General features: G+C 42.0%; 1 protein-coding gene across 1 annotated transcript in view; it reads left to right on the plus strand.

Annotated features, from left to right (window-relative positions):
- Positions 1-18,575, plus strand: part of LOC137380684 (sorting nexin-13-like) — an 89,872-nt gene extending 71,297 nt beyond the window's left edge. Inside the window, exons 3-7 of the mRNA XM_068052914.1 lie at positions 436-538; positions 4,447-4,536; positions 13,375-13,496; positions 15,545-15,677; positions 18,474-18,575. Of these exons, the coding sequence (XP_067909015.1) occupies positions 436-538; positions 4,447-4,536; positions 13,375-13,496; positions 15,545-15,677; positions 18,474-18,575 (550 nt within the window). The remainder of the gene's footprint in view (positions 1-435; positions 539-4,446; positions 4,537-13,374; positions 13,497-15,544; positions 15,678-18,473) is intronic.
- Positions 18,576-18,798: the final 223 nt, after the last annotated feature.

The following is an 18,798-nucleotide window of genomic DNA, read 5'->3' on the forward strand; positions in this document are numbered from 1 at the left end:
CCTGGTAGTCTGACATCAATAGTAGCTGAATGGTTATTCAGGAATGGGATTCTACAGTGCGGGTACATAATAGCATATGGCAGATATGCCATCTATAATGTATAGCATTGTATACAGCAATGCTGATCATTGTTTTGCGAAGTGTGTGGCAGAAGTACCTTGGAGCAGTATTAGGGCATACCGTAATCTGATGCGTTGAATGTACTGAACTTTGTCCTACCATGTTTCAATAATTCAGTAATTTTTGTGTGCTAAGATAGCTGTGTTGTCCACTAAGGAGAAGCCATACTGATCCTGTGATGTAAAAATCTAAAAATTATTTGTACGTCTGTATGAAAATAAAATTAGGTCACGTAATCATATGATTTAGATTTTGCTCAAATGACATTTCTGTTTGAACACCGAAGTACTGAATATCTGTGTCATATTTTGCAGGGGTTTTGCAGTCACACTACTTTTTGGGAAAATAAACTCCGAGAAATATCTTGAAAAGTGTGAGCATACTTTCCTTCCTGCAGCACCAACTGGAGTCCCCAAAGTAAGTTGACTTACTTCATTTGAACTATATTTGTGTGTTGTCTTGGAATTAACCAGCTCTGGTGGTAGTCCAAGCCACCAATCTGTCTGCTATACTTCAGTTTCTTGCATTCTTTCTCACTGTTTTCCTGTTCTAAATCCAAGGTACTAGCTCCTGCTAAAATGAGTACCCAAGCTGCTTGTTTCATTTCGCTTGCGACTGATTCAGTGTGTGGCATAGAGCTATGTTACAATGTACTTTGCAGAGTAAATGAAAACATTTATTTATTGTCGGGTTGATATAAACAGCTATCTGTCCGCTTCTCTCTTAAGAGGCACCTGCACCTGAATTTCTGAAATACAACAGCAACAATAACAACTTGAATTTTATATAGTGATTTTAATGTAATAAAATGTCTCCAGGTGCTTCACAGGGGTCTGAAAAGGAAAAATGTGATACTGAGCCACGTAAGTGTAATGGAGCTTGGTCAAAGAGGTAGGTTTTAAGGAGAATCTTGAAGGAGGAAAAAGAGGTGGAGAAGCTTAGGGAGGGAGTACCAGAGTGTAGGGCCTTGGCGGCTGAAGGCGCAGCCCCCAGTGGTGGACTGATTAAAATCAGAGATGCTCATGAGGCCAGAATTAGATGAGCGTAGATATCTTGGAGGGTTGTGAGGCTAGAGGAGATTACAGTGATAGCGAGGGGTGAAGCCATGAAGGGGTTTGAAAACAAGGATGAGAATTTCAAAATTGAGGTGTTGCTTAACAGGAAGCCAGTGCAGATCAGTGAGGGCAGGGGTGATGGGCGAACAGGACTTGATTTGAGTTAGAACGCGAGCAGCAGACTGCTGCCCTCCAGTTTATGGAAGGAAGAATGTGGGAGGCTGGCCAAGAGTGCATTGGAATAGTGAAGTCTAGGGGTAACTAAGGCATGGATGATGGCTTGAGCAGCAAATGAGCTGAAGTGGGGCAGAGTCGAGTGATGTTGCGGAGATGGAAATAGGCGGTCTTAATGGTGTGGGTATGTGGTTGGGAGCTCACCTTGGGGTCAAATTTGACACCAAGGTTGCGAACAGACTGATTCAGCCTCAGAGAGTTGCCAGGGAGTGGGATGGCATTGAAGGCTAGGGAGTGAAATTTATAGCAGGGACTGAAGACTATGGCTTTAGCCTTCCCAATATTTAATTGGAGGAAATTTTTGCTCATCCAGTACTGGTTGTCTGATGAGTAGTCTGACAATTTAGAGGAAGTGGTGGTGAGGTAGAGGTGGGTGTCGTCAGCATATATATAAAACCTGATGCTGTGTTTTTGGTTGTTGACTCTGTGGGGCAGCATGTAAATGAGAAATAGCAAGGGGGCCAAGGATGGATCCTTCGGGACACCAGATGTGAAGGTGTGGCAATGGAGAGAGAAGCCTTTGCAGGTAATAGTCTGACTGTGATTAGATAGATAAGAACCGGACCAGGTGAGTACAGTCCCACCTAGCTGGATCACAGTAGAGAGGCATTGGAGGAGGATGGTGTGGTCAGCCAATTCGAAGGCTGCAGATAAAGCCTGGTTACCCGACCCAAACCCAACTACATGTCTGGTTCGATTTGGCTCGGGTCTATATTCTGCGTCCAGCATTCGGGGTTGGTTTCGGTTTGGCTGTGGTCGGGTTTTGTTTGGTATTGTTTTCTTTTTAATCTACGTTTTGACACTTTTTTCTGTACTAATAACTTAGAAACATAGAAAACAGGAGCAGGAGTAGGCCATTTGGCCCTTCGAGCCTGCTCCGCCATTCATTATGATCATGCTGATCATCCAACTCAGTAGCCAGTCCCGGCTTTCGCCCCATACCCTTTGATCTCTTTAGACCCAAGAGCTATATCTAACTCCTTTTTGAAAACATTCAATGTTCTGGCCTCAACTGCTTTCTGTGACAGCGAATTCCACAGGCTGACCACTCTCTGGGTGAAGAATTTTCTCCTCATCTCAGTCCTGAAAGGTTTACCCTTTATCCTTAGACTATGACCCCTGGTTCTGGACTCTCCCGCCATCGGGAACATCCTTCCTACATCTACCCTGTCAATTCCTGTGAGAATTTTATAGGTTTCTATGAGATCCCCCCTCACTCTTCTGAACTCCAACGAATATAATCCTAACCGACTCAATCTCTCCTCATACATCAGTCCCACCATCCCAGGAATCAGTCTGGTAAACCTTCGCTGCACTCCCTCTATAGCAAGAACATCCTTCCTCCGATAAGGAGACCAAAACTGCACACAATATTCCAGGTGTGGCCTCACTAAGGCTCTGTATAATTGCAGCAAGACATCCCTGCTTCTCGTATCCTCTTTCTATGAAGGCCAACATACCATTTGCCTTTTTTTTTACCACCTGTTGCACCTGCATGCTTACCTTCAGTGACTGGTGTACGAGAACACCCAGGTCTCGTTGCATATTCCCGTCTCTCAGTTTATAGCCATTCAGATAATCTGCCTTCCTGTTTTTGCTACCAAAGTGGATAACCTCTCACTTATCCACATTATACTGCATCTGCCATGCATTAGCCCACTCACTCAACTTGTCCAAATCACCCTGAAGCCTCTCTGCATCCTCCCACCCAGTTTTGTGTCATCTGCAAATCTGGAGATACTACATTTAGTTCCCTCATCTAAATCATTAATGTATATTGTGAATAGCTGGGGTCGTAGCACCGATCCCTGCGGTACCCACTAGTCACTGCCTGCCATTCGGAAAAAGACCCATTTATCCTTACTCTTTGTTTCCTATCCGCCAACCAATTTTCTATCCATCGCAATACACTACCCCCAATCCCGTGCGCTTTAATTTTACATGCTAATCTCTCATGTGGGACTTTGTCGAAAGCCTTCTGAAAGTCCAAATAAACCTCATCCACTGGCTCCCCCTCATCAACTCTACTAGTTACATCCTCGAAGAATTCTAGTAGATTTGTCAAGCATGATTTCCCTTTTGTAAATCCATGCTGACTCCGTCCGATTCTACCACTGTTCTCCAAGTGCTCTGCTATAAAATCTTTGATAATGGACTCTAGAATTTTCCCCACTACCAACACTAGGCTGACTGGTCTGTAATTTCCTGCTTTCTCTCTACCTCCCTTTTTAAATAGTGGGGTTACATTAGCTCCCCTCCAATCTGCAGGAACTGTTCCAGAGTCTATAGAATCTTGGAAGATGACCACCAATGCATCCACTATTTCTAGGGCCACTTCATTAAGTACACTGGGGATTTATCAGCCTTCAATCCCATCAATTTCCCCAACACCATTTCTTTACTAATACTGATTCCTTCAGTTCTTTTCTCTTACTAAACCCTGGGTTCCCCAACATTTCTGGTATGATATTTGTGTCCTCCTTTGTGAAGACAGAACCAAAGTATGCATTTAGTTGCTCAGCCATTTCTTTATTCCCCATAATAAATTCCCCTGTTTCTGACTGTAAGGGACCTACATTTGTCTTCGCCAATCTTTTTCTCTTCACTTACCTACAGAAACTTTTACGGTCAGTTTTTATGTTCGCCACATGTTTGATATTATCGGGTCGGGCATGATAAAAAATTGAAGGACTCGGGCCTGGGCCCGGTTCGGGTTGGCTGTGGTCGGGTCGGGCCCCGGTCAGGTTTTAATTTTATACCCAAGCCAGGCAGATGGCTGCAGATGGGTGAGAAAGACAAGGAGGGATACTTTACTTTTGCTGTAGTCCCATTGAAAGTCATTTGTGACTTTGAGTCGTTTTGGTACCATGGCAGGGGCAGAAACCTGATTGGTGGGATTCAAACAGAGTTCTGGGAAATAGAGTACTGATTTCTTGCCAATTTTTCATGTTTTACAAATGTCAAGAAAATAAATTTCTGTGGTATCATTTTTTTTTTGAGTTTTATGTTGGATTCCCAATATTCTATTCTGTTCAGGCTTTAGAAGAAATGAAACGAGAAAGTAGACAAATAAAGATTGACCGGCGACTAACTGGTTCCAGTATAATCGATGAGCCTCTACAACAGGTGAGAATCTAAAGAAAAAATATTTTTATTTTTTATTTTTTGAGTGTAACTGTTCAATTACCCTGCCTTATGCATATCTCCATTGAACGACTAGTTCTGCTCAACAGTGACACAGTTTTGATCTCAAATCTTGGGAAATAGATGTTGGGTTCAGTGAGTAGCAGCCTGTCAAGCTGAAGTTTTCTTTAAGCTGGTTAAGCTCTATGATCGGCTGCATTAATTCACTGCCCTGCAATTAAAAAAAAAAAATATGGATACGAATGTTGCTAGCATTAATTGCCCATCCTTAGTTGCCCTTGATGAGATGGTGGTGAGCCTCTTAAATTGTTAAAGTCCATGCGGTGAAGGTACTCCAACAGCTCTGTTAAGTAGGAAGTTTCAGGCTTTTGTCTGAGACGTGGAAGGAATGGTGATGCATATCCCTGTCAGGATGGTGTGACATGGAAGGAAACTGAGAGGTGATGGTGTTCCCGTGCACCTGCTGCCTTTGCCTTTCCAGGTGATGGAGGTTGCAAGTTCGGCGTGTGCTGCCAAAGAAGCCTTGGTAAGTTGCTGTAGTGCACACTGCAGCCACGGTGCTCCAGTGATGGGGCTGGGTATTCAAGACACTAAATGTATGCTGTACTAATAACATACACCTGTTTGAAAGTCTGGATTTAGTGCATAAATTTAGTTCTAATTGCTGATTACCAAAATATGAACTTGCCTGGAGGTGCTAAAACAGACCCGTGCATGTTTAGCACTAAAGCACTGACGAGAAGCAGTATTTGTGGAGCAGTATACCCACTCCATTGAAGGTCTGGAGTGTGCTAGCTGACAGAGCAGCATGCATCAGGATGGCTGGGAGACCAAAGAGGAGGATGAGCCACTGTTGGTTCTGTTGGAGGAAGTCTTACAAGGGGGTGGTGGGGAGGAGTTCACCTCGCCTTCCTGTCCCTCCTACAGCAACTACTGCTGCTCCCGACATCATCTCCCATTCCTGCTGCAGACCAAGGGACACCCTTAGCAAGGGGTTCATTAGCAAGCATTCCCTTTTTCCTGATGATTCTGAGAAAGGGTCCAGTAAGGCAGAGTAGTGCCGCACTTACACTTTTTTAGGTGAAATCCTCAGATTCTAGAATAAATGTTGATAGTGTGTGAAGTCTTGACAAAGTGTTCCAGAAAGTCACCTGATGTGTCTCGAAAGTAATTTTCAAACCTCCAGCAACAAATGAACAGCAAAGATGCTGTACCTGTCTGTCTTCTAACCGCTGCAGTGCTCCAGTGAATCTCACCAGAAGCTCGAGGAACAGTATCTTATCTTCCGATTAGGCGCTATGCAGCCCTCTGGACTCAACATTGAATTCAAAGACTTCACACCATGACTGCCATTTTGATTGCTTTTTACCATGTGTCAGTTTTGAACTTGTTTTTCATATCACGGAACTGTATTTATTTTCTCCTCGGATCAAAACAGTGTGCCTTTAAGACAAAGAGCAGTGTTAGAATTCTGAGAACAGTGTGCCACCACTGCATTTGTTACCTAGGCAACAGCAGGAGAGTGAGGAGATCACATGGTATAATGTTTCAATTTAACTGTGTGAAGACCAGCTAAAAACGGTTTTTGAGACACATCAGCGAAGCGTGCTTACTGAAGGAAAGAACCGTCAATTTCTCTCAGAAATTATACTATGTGCTTCAGGTAATGTTAATTGCCTTATAAGGAAAAAACCCTTTGCAGAGCCCATTTGTATTGCTGGGGGTAGCAAAAATCCTTTTCTTTACTTCCAATCTAAGAGTCTTTGCTTCAAGATTGACTCTCTCTTGACTGTTTGCTGGAATTCGCAGTAAAGGTTCGACTGAGACTGCCGATTTTTTTTTTCAAAATCGGGTAGACGTATTACTGTGCTCATCATTGAATGAACTGTGTGGTGCCTGCTGCAGCCGAATGCCTATCTAATAAGAGACTGATCAAATCCGCGTGGAGATTTTGAGTGGCATTTGATTATTTTTACACCAGGATACCTCACCCATCAGGAACATAACCCACAAAGACGAACAGTTTGTTTATTCTTAAGAAACAGCTAATTTTTTAAAACATTTAAAAAAAAGAAACTAGTTAACTGTTAATTTTTGAGTGCATGTCTGTGAATGGGGGAATTAGGTTAAAATGAGAAGTTAGAAGGTCTTTATACATAGGTTTATCTTAATAGTGTTTTAGTTTTTTAATAAATAGTTAGTCTTAATTTGTTGTCTAAAGATACCTGGTTTGGTCTGTTTTATTCCGGGGGTTTAATCTGGCTGTTCTCCAGTTGGATGGGAAAGCTTTAATAATGTGGTGTGACCAGTGTAGTGATGGGACTGAAATGACAGTGTGTTGCTCCCACCTCGGTCGTAACAATGTTTTTGCTTTCTGTCAGAGCTGTTCATTAATCTGCCATTAACGATCTCTCTGGACAAATGCTTTGTCTTTTATTACAGCTATTATTCTTCCCTTTTGTTCCAGGACATCTTTGTCATTTTAATCTCTCCTGCCCTCTGCCCTATCACAGAACTTTTGTTGTTCTTCCCCACCCTGCCCCCACTTTCACCTTCTTGAAGCCTATTACATTTTTAAACTTTGCCAGTTCTGATGAAAAGTCACAGACCTGAAAGGTTTCTCTCTCCACAGATACTGCCAGACTTGCTGTGTATTTCCAGCACTTTGTTTTTATTTCAGCATCTTTGATCTCTTGGTAGATTGGTGCTTCTGCAGCCAGAGGTTGTCAGGTCAGGTGATCACACATCTGCAGCCTCCCCAAAGATAAGCTGAGGCAGGGTGCCGTTGGGTGATCTTACGGAGGTCGGAATAGACAGTGTTGGTGATGGTGTGGATATGTAGTCGGAAGCTCATCTTTGGGTTGAATATGACACCAATGTTGTGAGCAGTCTGGTTCAGCCTCAAGTAGTTGCTAGGGAGAGGGATGGAATCAGTGACTAGGGAACGGAGACAATGGCTTTAGTCTTCCCAATATTTAATTCAAGGAAATTTTTACTCATTCAGTGCTGAATGTTAGACACAACTTCTCCACTGTCTCTAAATTATCAAATTTTGAGAGGTGGTGTTGAGATAGAGCTGGATGTCTTCAGCGTACATGTGGAAACTGATGTGTTTTCCAATAATGTCGCCGATGAGGCAACATGAAGTTGAGAAATAGGGGCGCCAAGGATAAATCCTTGGAGGGACACCAGAGGTAATGAAGTGATGCCCTTGCTGCAATTGGGTAAGAATGGAGCTAAGTGAGTGCAGTCCCAACCAGCTGGATAACAGCGGAGAGGCACACCATTGCAATCCTCTCTGCTGAGTAATGTTCTGCAAGTGGAGGACGAAGATACTAATCACTTGTCTTTGGATGAGGAGGACATTGAATAGGAGGAATATGAAGTGCGACACTTATCACCAGATCAGCGGTATATATTGCTGCCAGGAATGCCCTGGTGGTGATGCACACAAGAAAACATCTAAAATGAAATCCTCTGGTCTGCTCACCAGCACCAAACCTCACTCCCTCACCTGTTGCACTATCTGTCCATCTGCCCTTTGGCTCCTGTCATGTATTGACATTCATCATGAAACAAGTGAAAAGACAAGTTGATGCTTTGGATGCAATAATGGCAAGATGTGGAAGTGCTGTTATGTCTTTTAATGAGTAAAGGAATCTTTAAAAGCATAGCATTTTGTGAAGCACCCATGAGCTTACTCTTGGTGAATTACAATAGCTTTCTCCCGGTGGGCCGAAAGGCCTGTTTCTGTGCTGTCTAACTCTATAACTCTTGCACTTTCTACCATTTTTATGTGTTCCATCCTGTATGGTTTCATCAGAGGTAGAGGCAGGCTGCTGTGATTTCTGCCATGACTGCTGAGATGCTTTTAGATTACGCCATCTGGGTTTCAGAGTCCCTATGGGCCTGACAAAGACTGCTCTATCTGCACCTGTGCTGGGGCAGATTCAGCCATTGGGAGAAGAGGCAGCATGTTAGATACTAGCTCAGTTTGGGTGTGCAGAGAGCGTGTGGCAGAGTGTGGTGTGGGACAACGGATAAGAAGTGGGAGCGCTTTGAATGGAGTTTCCACTTCCAGGTCTCCTTTCACTGTTATCTGTCTTGGACCAGCACCATAAGACTGCTAGCAGTCTGCTGTAGACCAGCTTGTTGAAGATCACTAATGTGTTGTAAGGCCATGAATAAGTTATCTGCTATCTTGTTTAAGGTGGCAGACCTGTTAGCATCCAAAGTCTGCACAGCTGTGATTTTGACCTGCATGAACTCGCATGAGAGACATGCTTGAAGTGTCATGGAGGAGACCACTCTCTACATAGCAGGCTTACTCGCAAATCCCTGTGCCGTCAGTCTGTTAGTGATCACGGCAGACTCCTCCATCCTCTCCACTATTGTATGGTGGAGGTGGCCTGTCTGTCAGTATCTTGCAAAGTTACTGATGCACCTTTAGCATTTTCCTTCTTAACGATGGCACTCCGTGTTCAACATCTTTGTCCGGCTGAGTAGAACTTGGAAAGATTGCACCTTCCAATGCAGACTCTGTTTGCATGACTGTCCCTGCCACGGTCTCTGCTTGTTCTTACTTGAGAGTTGTGGTTCACCAGGTGAAAACCCACCTAACTTTAACTCGATCTACCAAGGTGAGTATTTGCACTCATGCGTGCTGTTTGTCTAGTGATTGTGCACCCTCAGAAGGAATCCAGTCCTCTGAGGAATCGTCCTCATGCATGTTCAGTAGCGCTTGCTGTGCCACTTATTCCATGTCTCCGTTCCTAGCTACCAACTCTATTCCTCTCCCTGGCAACCGTTTGAGATCAAGCCAGTCTATTTGCAACCTTGGTGTCACATTTGATCCAGAGATGAGCTGCTAATCTCTCATTCGTGCCATCACAAAAACTATCTATTTCCACCTGTGTAGCATCGTCCAACTTGGCCCTTTCTCAGCTTATCTTCTGCTGTAAACCTCATTCATGCCTTTGTTACCTCTAGACTTGACCATTCCAATGCACTCTGGGCTGGTATCCCACATTTTACTCTGTAAACTTGAGGTCATCCATAACTCTGTTGCCCATGTCTTAAATTACACCAAGTCCTGTTCCCCTATCACCCCTGTGCTCGTTGACCTACATTGGCTCCCAGTCAAGCAGCATCTTGATTTTAAAATTGTCATCCTTGTTTTCAAATCCCTCAATGGCCTTGCACCTCCTTATCTCTGTACTCTCCTCCAGCCCCATATTCCTCCAAGATATTTGCATTCCTCTAATTTTGGCCTTTTGTGCATCCCTGATTTAATTGCTGCACCATTGGTGGCTGTGCCTTCAGTTGCCTAGGCCCCAAGCTTTGGAACATACTTGGTGTCATACTTTTTGTTTTATAATGTTCCTGTAAAGCACCTTGGGACATTGCATTACGTTAAAGACGCCATATATGTTATCATCCTCTCCTCATCTGTGAGCTGGACTATTTGTGGCGACCCATCTACAGGTCTCTGCCTCGCATTTTGCACTCTCCTCCAAAAAAGGACCAAAAAACAGACCTGTGGGTGACTGATGACACATTTACCCAATGGATGCAATGCATTTGATGAGGGGGATTGAGACAGACGTCTCACATTGCCACTCACCCCAATCCATATGTAATGGTGGATGGATAAATTGGGAAGAATTTGGAGTGCATAGAAAGTGAACACTGTGCTGCTGAAGGTGTGAAGACTGAGGTAATAGCAAGGCAGAGTTGGTGTGGAGGGGTGAGGTGGGCTTAAATCACAGGATGTAGGTGTATCAGCAAATGTGATTAGTTTTCTGGAGCTGTTTAGTTCATAATAATTGCACAATGTTCAGCACCATTCGTGACTCCTCAGATACTGAGGCAGTCCATGTCCATGTGCAGCAAGACCTGGACAACATTCAGGCTTGGGCTGATGAGTGGCAAGTTACATTCATGCCACACAAGTCAGGCAATGACCATCTCCAACAAGAGAATCCAACCAGCTCCCATTGAAATTCAATGGTAGTACCATCACAGAATCCCTCACTATTATCGTTCGGGAGGGTTACCATTGACCAGAAACTGAACTGGACCAGCCTTATAAGTACTGTAGCTGCAAGAACAGGTCAGGGGCAGGGAATTCAATGGCAAGTAACTCACCACCTGACTCCCCAAAGCCTGTTCACCATCTACAAGGCACAAGTCAGGAGTGTGATGGAATACTCTCCATTTAGCTGGATGAGTGCAACTCCAACAACACTCAAGAAGCTAGACGACATCCAGGGCAAAGTAGGTCACTTGATTGGCACCCCATCCACCACCTTCAACGTTCACACCCTCCACCACTGACGCACAGTGGCAGCAATGTGTACCATCTACAAGATGCACTGCAGCGACTCATCAAGGCTCCTTCCAAACCTGTGACCTCTATCACCTAGAAGGACAAGGGCAGCAGATGGATGGGACCACCGCCACCTGCAAGTTCCCTCCAAGCCACACACCATTCTTATTTGAAACTATGTTGCTGTTCCTTCGCTGCTGGATCAATATCCTGGAACTCCCTTCTTAACGGCACTGTGGGTGTACCTACACTATGTGGACTGCAGCGGTTCAAGACAGCAGCTCGCCACCACCTTCTCAAGGGAAATTAGGGATGGGCGATGAGTGTTGGCCTCGCCAGCGCTGCCTACATCCCCTGAAAGAATAATTTTTTAAAAATCACTTCCTGCACTTTTTCCAAGACCAGAGCACAATGCTTCTGCTGCTTGCCTTCTCAGCCACCTCCAACCATGCCGCCTTTAAGAGCTGCAGGTTTCTTCCATTGCTGAGGACAAGTGTGTCCCTCCTGCTCCTGACTGCACCTAGCAGTAATTCCAGAGATGTGTGATTAAATTTGGGTGCTGCCAAATGTCACAGACCTGAAACATTAACTCTGCTTCTCTCTCCACCGATATTGCCATACCTGCTGAGTAGTTCCAGCACTTCCTGTTTTTATTTCAGATTTCCAGCATCTGCAGTATTTTGCTCTTAGCTTGATTGAGGCAATATATTTTGATTAAGTTGAAGAATCTGAGGCAGTCTCGCTCTCTTGCTTTTTCTCTCGCTCTCGCTCCAATCCACCTTGCAAGCTGTGAACCCTGCCTGATGGCTGCGACCTCTCAAGCATATCATCGAATTCAGTCTGAAGTCAGCCAAGTCATCAACCTCCACAGATTGTATGCCCCTTGTTATTTCTCTGAACTCTAATTCGACCAATCTATCCTTCGCCACTCTGTAACCTGTGTGTTACAGGTTGGAAGGCTTTTTTTTAAAACTTAGATTGGTTTAAGTACAATAAAGATAATCTCTTTCTTTGTTAACGTCAAGAAACCCTGTCTGGTTCTTTTTATGATCACGGCGCGTAAACAGTTAAACTCACCTGAATTGTGATACAACTGAGGTGGGAGGAGTGCATTGTCTTTTCTAGTCCCACTTCTCCGTAGGTCACAACATATATTTTTTAAATGTTTACCCAATTACTGATTCGGTCAATCATATACTCTACTCTTTATCCCAGAATAAAATACACCAACCAGGTTTCTTAAATAAACAACAAAATTATCAGTTTATTATCAAACAAGACTTGCCTAGTAATGAAGCAAAGCATTAACACACAGATTGAAATATCAAAGTTCCCTTTTTAAATTCCCCCACACACATTCTCTCTTTCACTCTCATTAAAAAAAAATACAGCAATTCTCTCTGCAGAGATCTGTTACAAAAAAAGACAAAAAAATACTTTGGCCAAATACTTGCTAATTCTTGAAGAAAAAAGGGAAGATATGGAAGGAAGTTAGTTGTCCCTTTTGGTCTGGGTGTATGGAGATGGGTGACAAGGATCATTTCTAAAGCAGTTCTTCTCAGGTGGTGTTGAGAATTAATCTGGCAGGTTTTTCCTGCTCAGGAGAGATGCAGCACCAGGGAATTTTAGCTTTCCCACACTGCATCTTTGCAGGATTTCTTCAAAGAGATAGGGCAAGACGTGTTTCTTTTTCCTTTGCAGGCAAAACACCATCTGTTTTCAAAACCTTTCACACTACAACTGAACTGAAAACAATATCCAAACCCCAAACAAAGTCAACCTTCTGACCATCATAAACCTTGACATGTGGCTTCTCTGTAAACATCTTCCCAAGGTCACCAAGGTTTTTGGTGTTTGTTGCACTTAAAGCACATGATTTCCAGCAATGGTTGTTATCAAACAACATGTGTCCTTTCAGTGAACTGTCAACAACAAAACAAAGTCTAGCATTTATGAAATCTTCAGCCTTCCAATGAATCTATCTTGACAATTTAAATATAAGGCCTCAAAAAAATCCTTATAAAATATGGAAGCATTTTTATAACAAATTGCCAAGTGTATCCACTTCAGAAAGAAATAAATCTGTTGTGGTCAAACAGTGAGAGGGAAAAGAGGGGAGCCCTTTGACTCTTCCTCACATGATTGTAACAAGTGCAAGACGAAAAGCTTTGAGAGCAGCTCTTTTTTTTTTTCAGCAATACTCAAGTTCTGTCCTAAGAAGTGACTAATTGTATGAATACTTTGGGTTATTTACAGTTTTTAGAAATGTTGGTGCTATTTTACAAATTTACTTTGTTCTCTTTGCAATAGATGTATAATTCTAATCCATGTGTGTTTTGTGATGCATAACAGCTGTGCTAGGAAAACAATGTTGGCATGCAGACGAAGTTAGAATGAAGTATTTACTGCTTTGAACCTTTTCTGTTTGAATTATTTTACAGCCATAACAGTTAGGTGGGGATGCTCTATATATTTTTCACTTCCTTTTTCAGGTCATCCAGTTTGCACTAAGGGACTATATCCAATACTGGTATTATACTCTAAGTGATGATGAATCTTTTTTACTCGAAGTCAGAAAAACTATACAAAATGCACTTGTTCAGTTTGCCACGAGGTAAGTTGGATTCAGTTGAGTCTATAGTACAGCACAAAAGCAACTGCAGAGTAGCATACAATTTGTCTTCATATTTTTGCTACCGAATATTTAAATAAGATTACAAATAACCATAGTAAACAAAACATAAACAGTTACAGAATATTCTGAGCTAAAATTGGGAACGAAGCTTGAACGTTCCTCCTTTCAGGAAAGATTGGTACTTCCAATGTGGTCACTTGTATATATAAAAAAAAATGTATTGAAGAAAAGTTACATGTTGGAAAAATCTGCATTACAAGTGATATATGACATTATATTTCAACAGTAAACTGCCTTGTTTGAGATGTTTTTGAGGATCTGGTAGATTCTAGAAAATCTGACAATGTGTTGAACCAAATGATATAGTATCAGATCTTTTGTGAGGTAGTAATTTCAAACTGTTAGCTAACAACTTGCCTTCTTTCTGGTAAGTACTCAAATGATTCCTAAATTATCACTACTTAGTGACTTCTTGGTCTACTGATTTTTGAAAATGTATTTGAATTATACTTTACTCACGGGTTAAATCGAAAAAGCAATGTTTTGATAGGTAGGTTCAACCTAAGATGCATAAGTACTAAGCATTCATAACCTGACTACATTTGCAACTCTTGCAGCAGTTGAGAGCTACCTTTTATAAGTATCTTGGGAACCTAATTACAATTCCTATGTTATAACATTGACTACACTTCAAAATGTAGTCAGTTGGCTGTAAAAAGCACTTTTGGATGTGCTAAATAAATGCAAGCCTTTCTTTCCTTTAGTTAACACCTAATGATGATGCGTTCCATGTTGCAGTTTTAGAATATTCGGCAAGGATAGAGTGGACTGGAAAAGCAGTGGAGTAGCTCTATATATCATGGATAACTAGGAAGTATAGGAAGCAAATCCATTCATACTGTTGAAACTATTCAGTGAGTTAGTTTGATTGAGAGTGCATAATACAGGCAGGACAATAACTAGTGGTTTGCTATATTCCGGATTGAAAAGCAGTGCATTACTCTATGTAGCGATAAGAAAAAGTGAAAATGGAAGGATCATATTGATGGGGATTGTATCCAACTAGTAAATGTAATACATGACTTCTCTCTGACCCAGTGTGTTAGAAAAGCCTTATAAAGTAAGTCACATATTGATCTGATGACAAATCAATACTTGTACAGCTTTAAAGGGCCAGCTTCAAGAGAATAAAGTAAGAGCTTTGATTTTGGGGGGTGTGGGGAGTTATGGTAGTACTGAAGAACATTTCAGTTGAGAACAAGTGGAGCAATGAATGCAGGATAAATATATCAGTGAGTGCAGACTAAAATGAAGTTTGATTGCAAATAGATTAATAAGACAATATAAAGTGAAATAGACAGAAAACCAAACACCAGAAAAAAACTTCAAAGGAGAGTAGAGTGGAAATTGTGGACAGACTAAAGGCAGAAAAAAAAACTTGCATTTATATAGTGCTTTTCATGACCTAGGGATGTCCCAAAGCACTTTACAGTGAATTGGGTACTTTTTGAACTGTAGTCATGTCATAATGTAGGAAACATGACAGCCAATGTTTGGGAACAGCAAGGTCCTGCAAGCAGCACTGTGATGGTTATTAGTCAGTCTGTTTTTGTTTTAGTGATGGTTGAGGGATAAATGTTGACCAGGGCACAGAAAAATTTCCTTTTCTTTGAAATAGTGTCTTGGGATCTACCAAAAATACTTCATACAAATAATTTTATTGCAGGAACTATTGGTTAGAGATGCTAGTAGTGTGCCACTTATCATAGATGGTCCTACAACTGGAATTAATCACTTAATATCACTTTAATGGAGGTCCTAAACTAGTCAAATAGTAAATACCCAGTGAAAAAGTAGTATATACCCAAGGGGACACTATCTAGAGTGCTATCAGTCATTATAAGTGAGCTATTGAATACAAAGAAGTTTCCATTGTGTTAGAAACAAGTCAAAGTGAAACTTGTTTTTAAAAAAGCAAACAAAACTCTAATTATTGTAAACCCGTTGGTCTTGATTTGTGTAACTAGTAAAATAATGGAATTTATCATTAACAACCAATTTGAAGATTATCTAAATGAAAATAACAAGCCAACATGGGTTCAGAAGTGGCTGACCTTGTGCATTTTGAAGGAGCATTCGAAATGGACATTTGAAAGCTCTGTGAGACCAAGACTTCAAGAAAGCCTTCATTGTCCTTCTTGAAAGACTCAAAGTGGATAATAAACTGGCTGAAAGAGAGGAAGCAGTGGATACTAGCTAGATGGGCATTGTCAGGTTGGCAACATATGTTATGTGGGCGCCCAGGGATTATTGCTAGCACTTCTACTATCTCTGACCCATATAAACAGTCCGTAAGGCAAAAGAAAATTAAGGGGGCAATTGTGTCTGAAGTAACAAGCAAATTAAAGAAGGACACAATGTGAGCTTAGCTTAACTTAATTGGTAGTGCACTTGTCTCTGAGTTGTAAGATTGTTGGTTCAAGCCTTCATCCAGGATTTGAGTGTATAATTTTGATTTATACTTAAGTACATTCATTGGGACTGTTGCTTGTCAGAGTGGCCATTTTTGGGTGAGACGTTAAATGAAGGCCTTGCATATTCAGGTAATGTTAAAGACCTTGTGGCACTTTTGGAAGAAGCATGTGAAGTTCTCCCAGCATCCTAATCAATATTGCTCCCGCTCTTTCCCCCCCCCCCCCCCCAAAAAAGAAAATATAGATTAACTGATTATTCACCTTCTTGCCATTTGTCCACTATTTTGTATCATAACACTTCATAGCACTTCAAACTGGTTCATTAAGTTTGGAGCACTTTGGCACATTTCTTAATATAATCTGAGGAAAGGCCGGGTATTGCACATCACCAGAAATTAGGGATGTTTAATGAGTATGGAACTGGCTGGAAGAGGTGCTTTTTAAAAAAAAATAATAATAATTCCGTGAGTGCTGGTAGGTTTAATAGTTGCCATCCCCAGTTATTGAAAAACACCAATTGTCAAAGCAAGCAGTACAGATTAAATCTGAAGCTGTCTTCGATCCTTCAGTGAGTCACCCCTTCTGACCTGGATCCTTCAATGAGTCTCCTGCTCTATCCCCAATCCTCATAGAATCGTAGAAACTTGCAGCACAGAAGGAGGCCATTTGTCTTGCCATGACTGAGCTGGCTCTTTGAAAGAGCAGTGGCGCTTAGTCCCACATTCCTTTTCGTCTGTAACCCTGTAAGTTCCGCATCCTCAAATACCTGTCCAACTCCCTTTTTAAAAATTATTTGTGGAATCATTTTCCAGCATGTTTTCAGGTAGAGCGTTCCAGATCCCTACAGCTAAGTGAAAACAATTCTCCTTTATCTCTTCAGTTTTTGAATCTATGAGCTCTAGTTATTGACCAATGGGCCAGAAGGAATATTTTTACCTTTCACCATCTTGAAAACCTTTGTTAGGTCACTTCTTAACCTTCTGTGTTCCAAGGAGAACAGTCCTAACATTTCCAATCTTTCTCATAATAGAAGTCCCTTCTCCCTGGTAACATCTTGGTAAACTGACTGTCCACAGTGCTCCAGCTGAGGCCAAACCAGTGATTTGTAAAGTCCTAGTATGATTTCTTTGCTTTTATATTCTTTGCCTCTATTTATAAACTGAAGTAACCCCATATGCTTTTTCAACCTTAACAATTTGCCCTGTCACATTTAAGGATTTCTGTATACGGACAGCCAAGGTCTCCCTGCTCATCTACACCTTTCAAAATAATGCCATTTAGAGCATATACTTTCTTTCCATATTAATCCTCCCAAAGCACATCACACTTCTCCACTTTAAAATCCATCTGCCATGCCTCTTCCCATTTCACCATCCTGTCTACATCACTCTGAAGTCTACAGCTATCCACATCATGATCTACTTTGCCGAGTTTTATATCATCTGCACACTTATTTTTTATAATGCTGCTCTGCTACGAGTTTAGGTCATTTATAAAAATTGAAAGGCAATTGAAAGGGGCGGCACAGTGGCGCAGTGGTTAGCACCGCAGCCTCACAGCTCCAGCGACCCGGTTTCAGTTCTGGGTACTGTCTGTGCGGAGTTTGCAAGTTCTCCCTGTGACCGCGTGGGTTTCCGCCGGGTGCTCCGGTTTCCTCCCACAGCCAAAGACTTACAGGTTGATAGGTAAATTGGCCATTGTAAATTGCCCCTCGTGTAGGTAGGAGAATGGTGGGGATGTGGTGGGGAATATGGGGTTAATGTAGGATTAGTACAAATGGGTGGTTGTTGGTCAGCACAGACTCGGTGGGCCGAAGGGCCTGTTTCAGTGCTGTATCTCTAAATAAATAAATAAAAACACAAATGGACCCAAAACTGACCGTTGGGGAGCACAACTACAAACCACTTCTCAGTCTGGAAAAAATCATCCATCCATCCATCCATCCTTTGCTTCCTGTTACTGAGCTGATTTTGTATCCATATTGTCACCTTCCCCTTAATTCCATGGGCTTGCATCTTCTTAATAAGTCTCCTGTGGCACTTTGTTGAATGCTTTCTAAACGTTCATATATGTAACATCGACTGCACTACCTTGATCAACTTGTTGCCTCATCAAAGAATTCAGTCAAGTTAGTCGGGCACAATTTATCTTTAACAAATCCATGCTGCCTCACCTGGATTAACCATGCCTTTCCAAATTAAATTTTATTTTGTCCCTGATATTTTTCCAATAACTTCCTCATCACTGATATCAGGCTGACTGTCTTGTAGTTTCTTGGTTTAGCTGTCTCCTATTTCTTGAATAGCGGGTATAACATTAACAACCCTCCAGTCCTTTTGGCACAACTCCTTATCCAATGAAGATTGAAAGATTTTTTCCAGCAACCTAAGATGCATTCCTTCTGGACCAGGTCACTTAGCAACTTTCAGTAATCTTTATAGTATGTCTTCTCTATTACCATCCTTCTCTTATTACCTTTAAGGCCTGCTCCTCTTTTCATGTAACCTCATCATCCACTTACTATATGAAGACAGATGCAAAGTGCACATTTAATATTTTTGCCATGTCCTCTGCCTTTACATGAAGATCTCCCTTGAGTGAGTCTCCTTCTCTGACCTCAGGTTTCCAGTGATCCCCCCTTTCTGACCCCAAGCCTTTGGGTCCCCACTGTTACTGCTAAATCTGTTTCCACCGCCCTTTAGGGCAGTCATTCCAGATCGTAACTCGTAGCAGATAAATGTTTCTCCTCATCTCCTTTCTGGTTCTTTTTTGCCAATTATCTTACATCTATGTCCTCTGGTTGCTGA

Source organism: Heterodontus francisci, chromosome 2 (genome assembly GCF_036365525.1).
Source record: "Heterodontus francisci isolate sHetFra1 chromosome 2, sHetFra1.hap1, whole genome shotgun sequence".
NCBI classification, from domain to species: Eukaryota; Metazoa; Chordata; class Chondrichthyes; order Heterodontiformes; family Heterodontidae; genus Heterodontus; species Heterodontus francisci.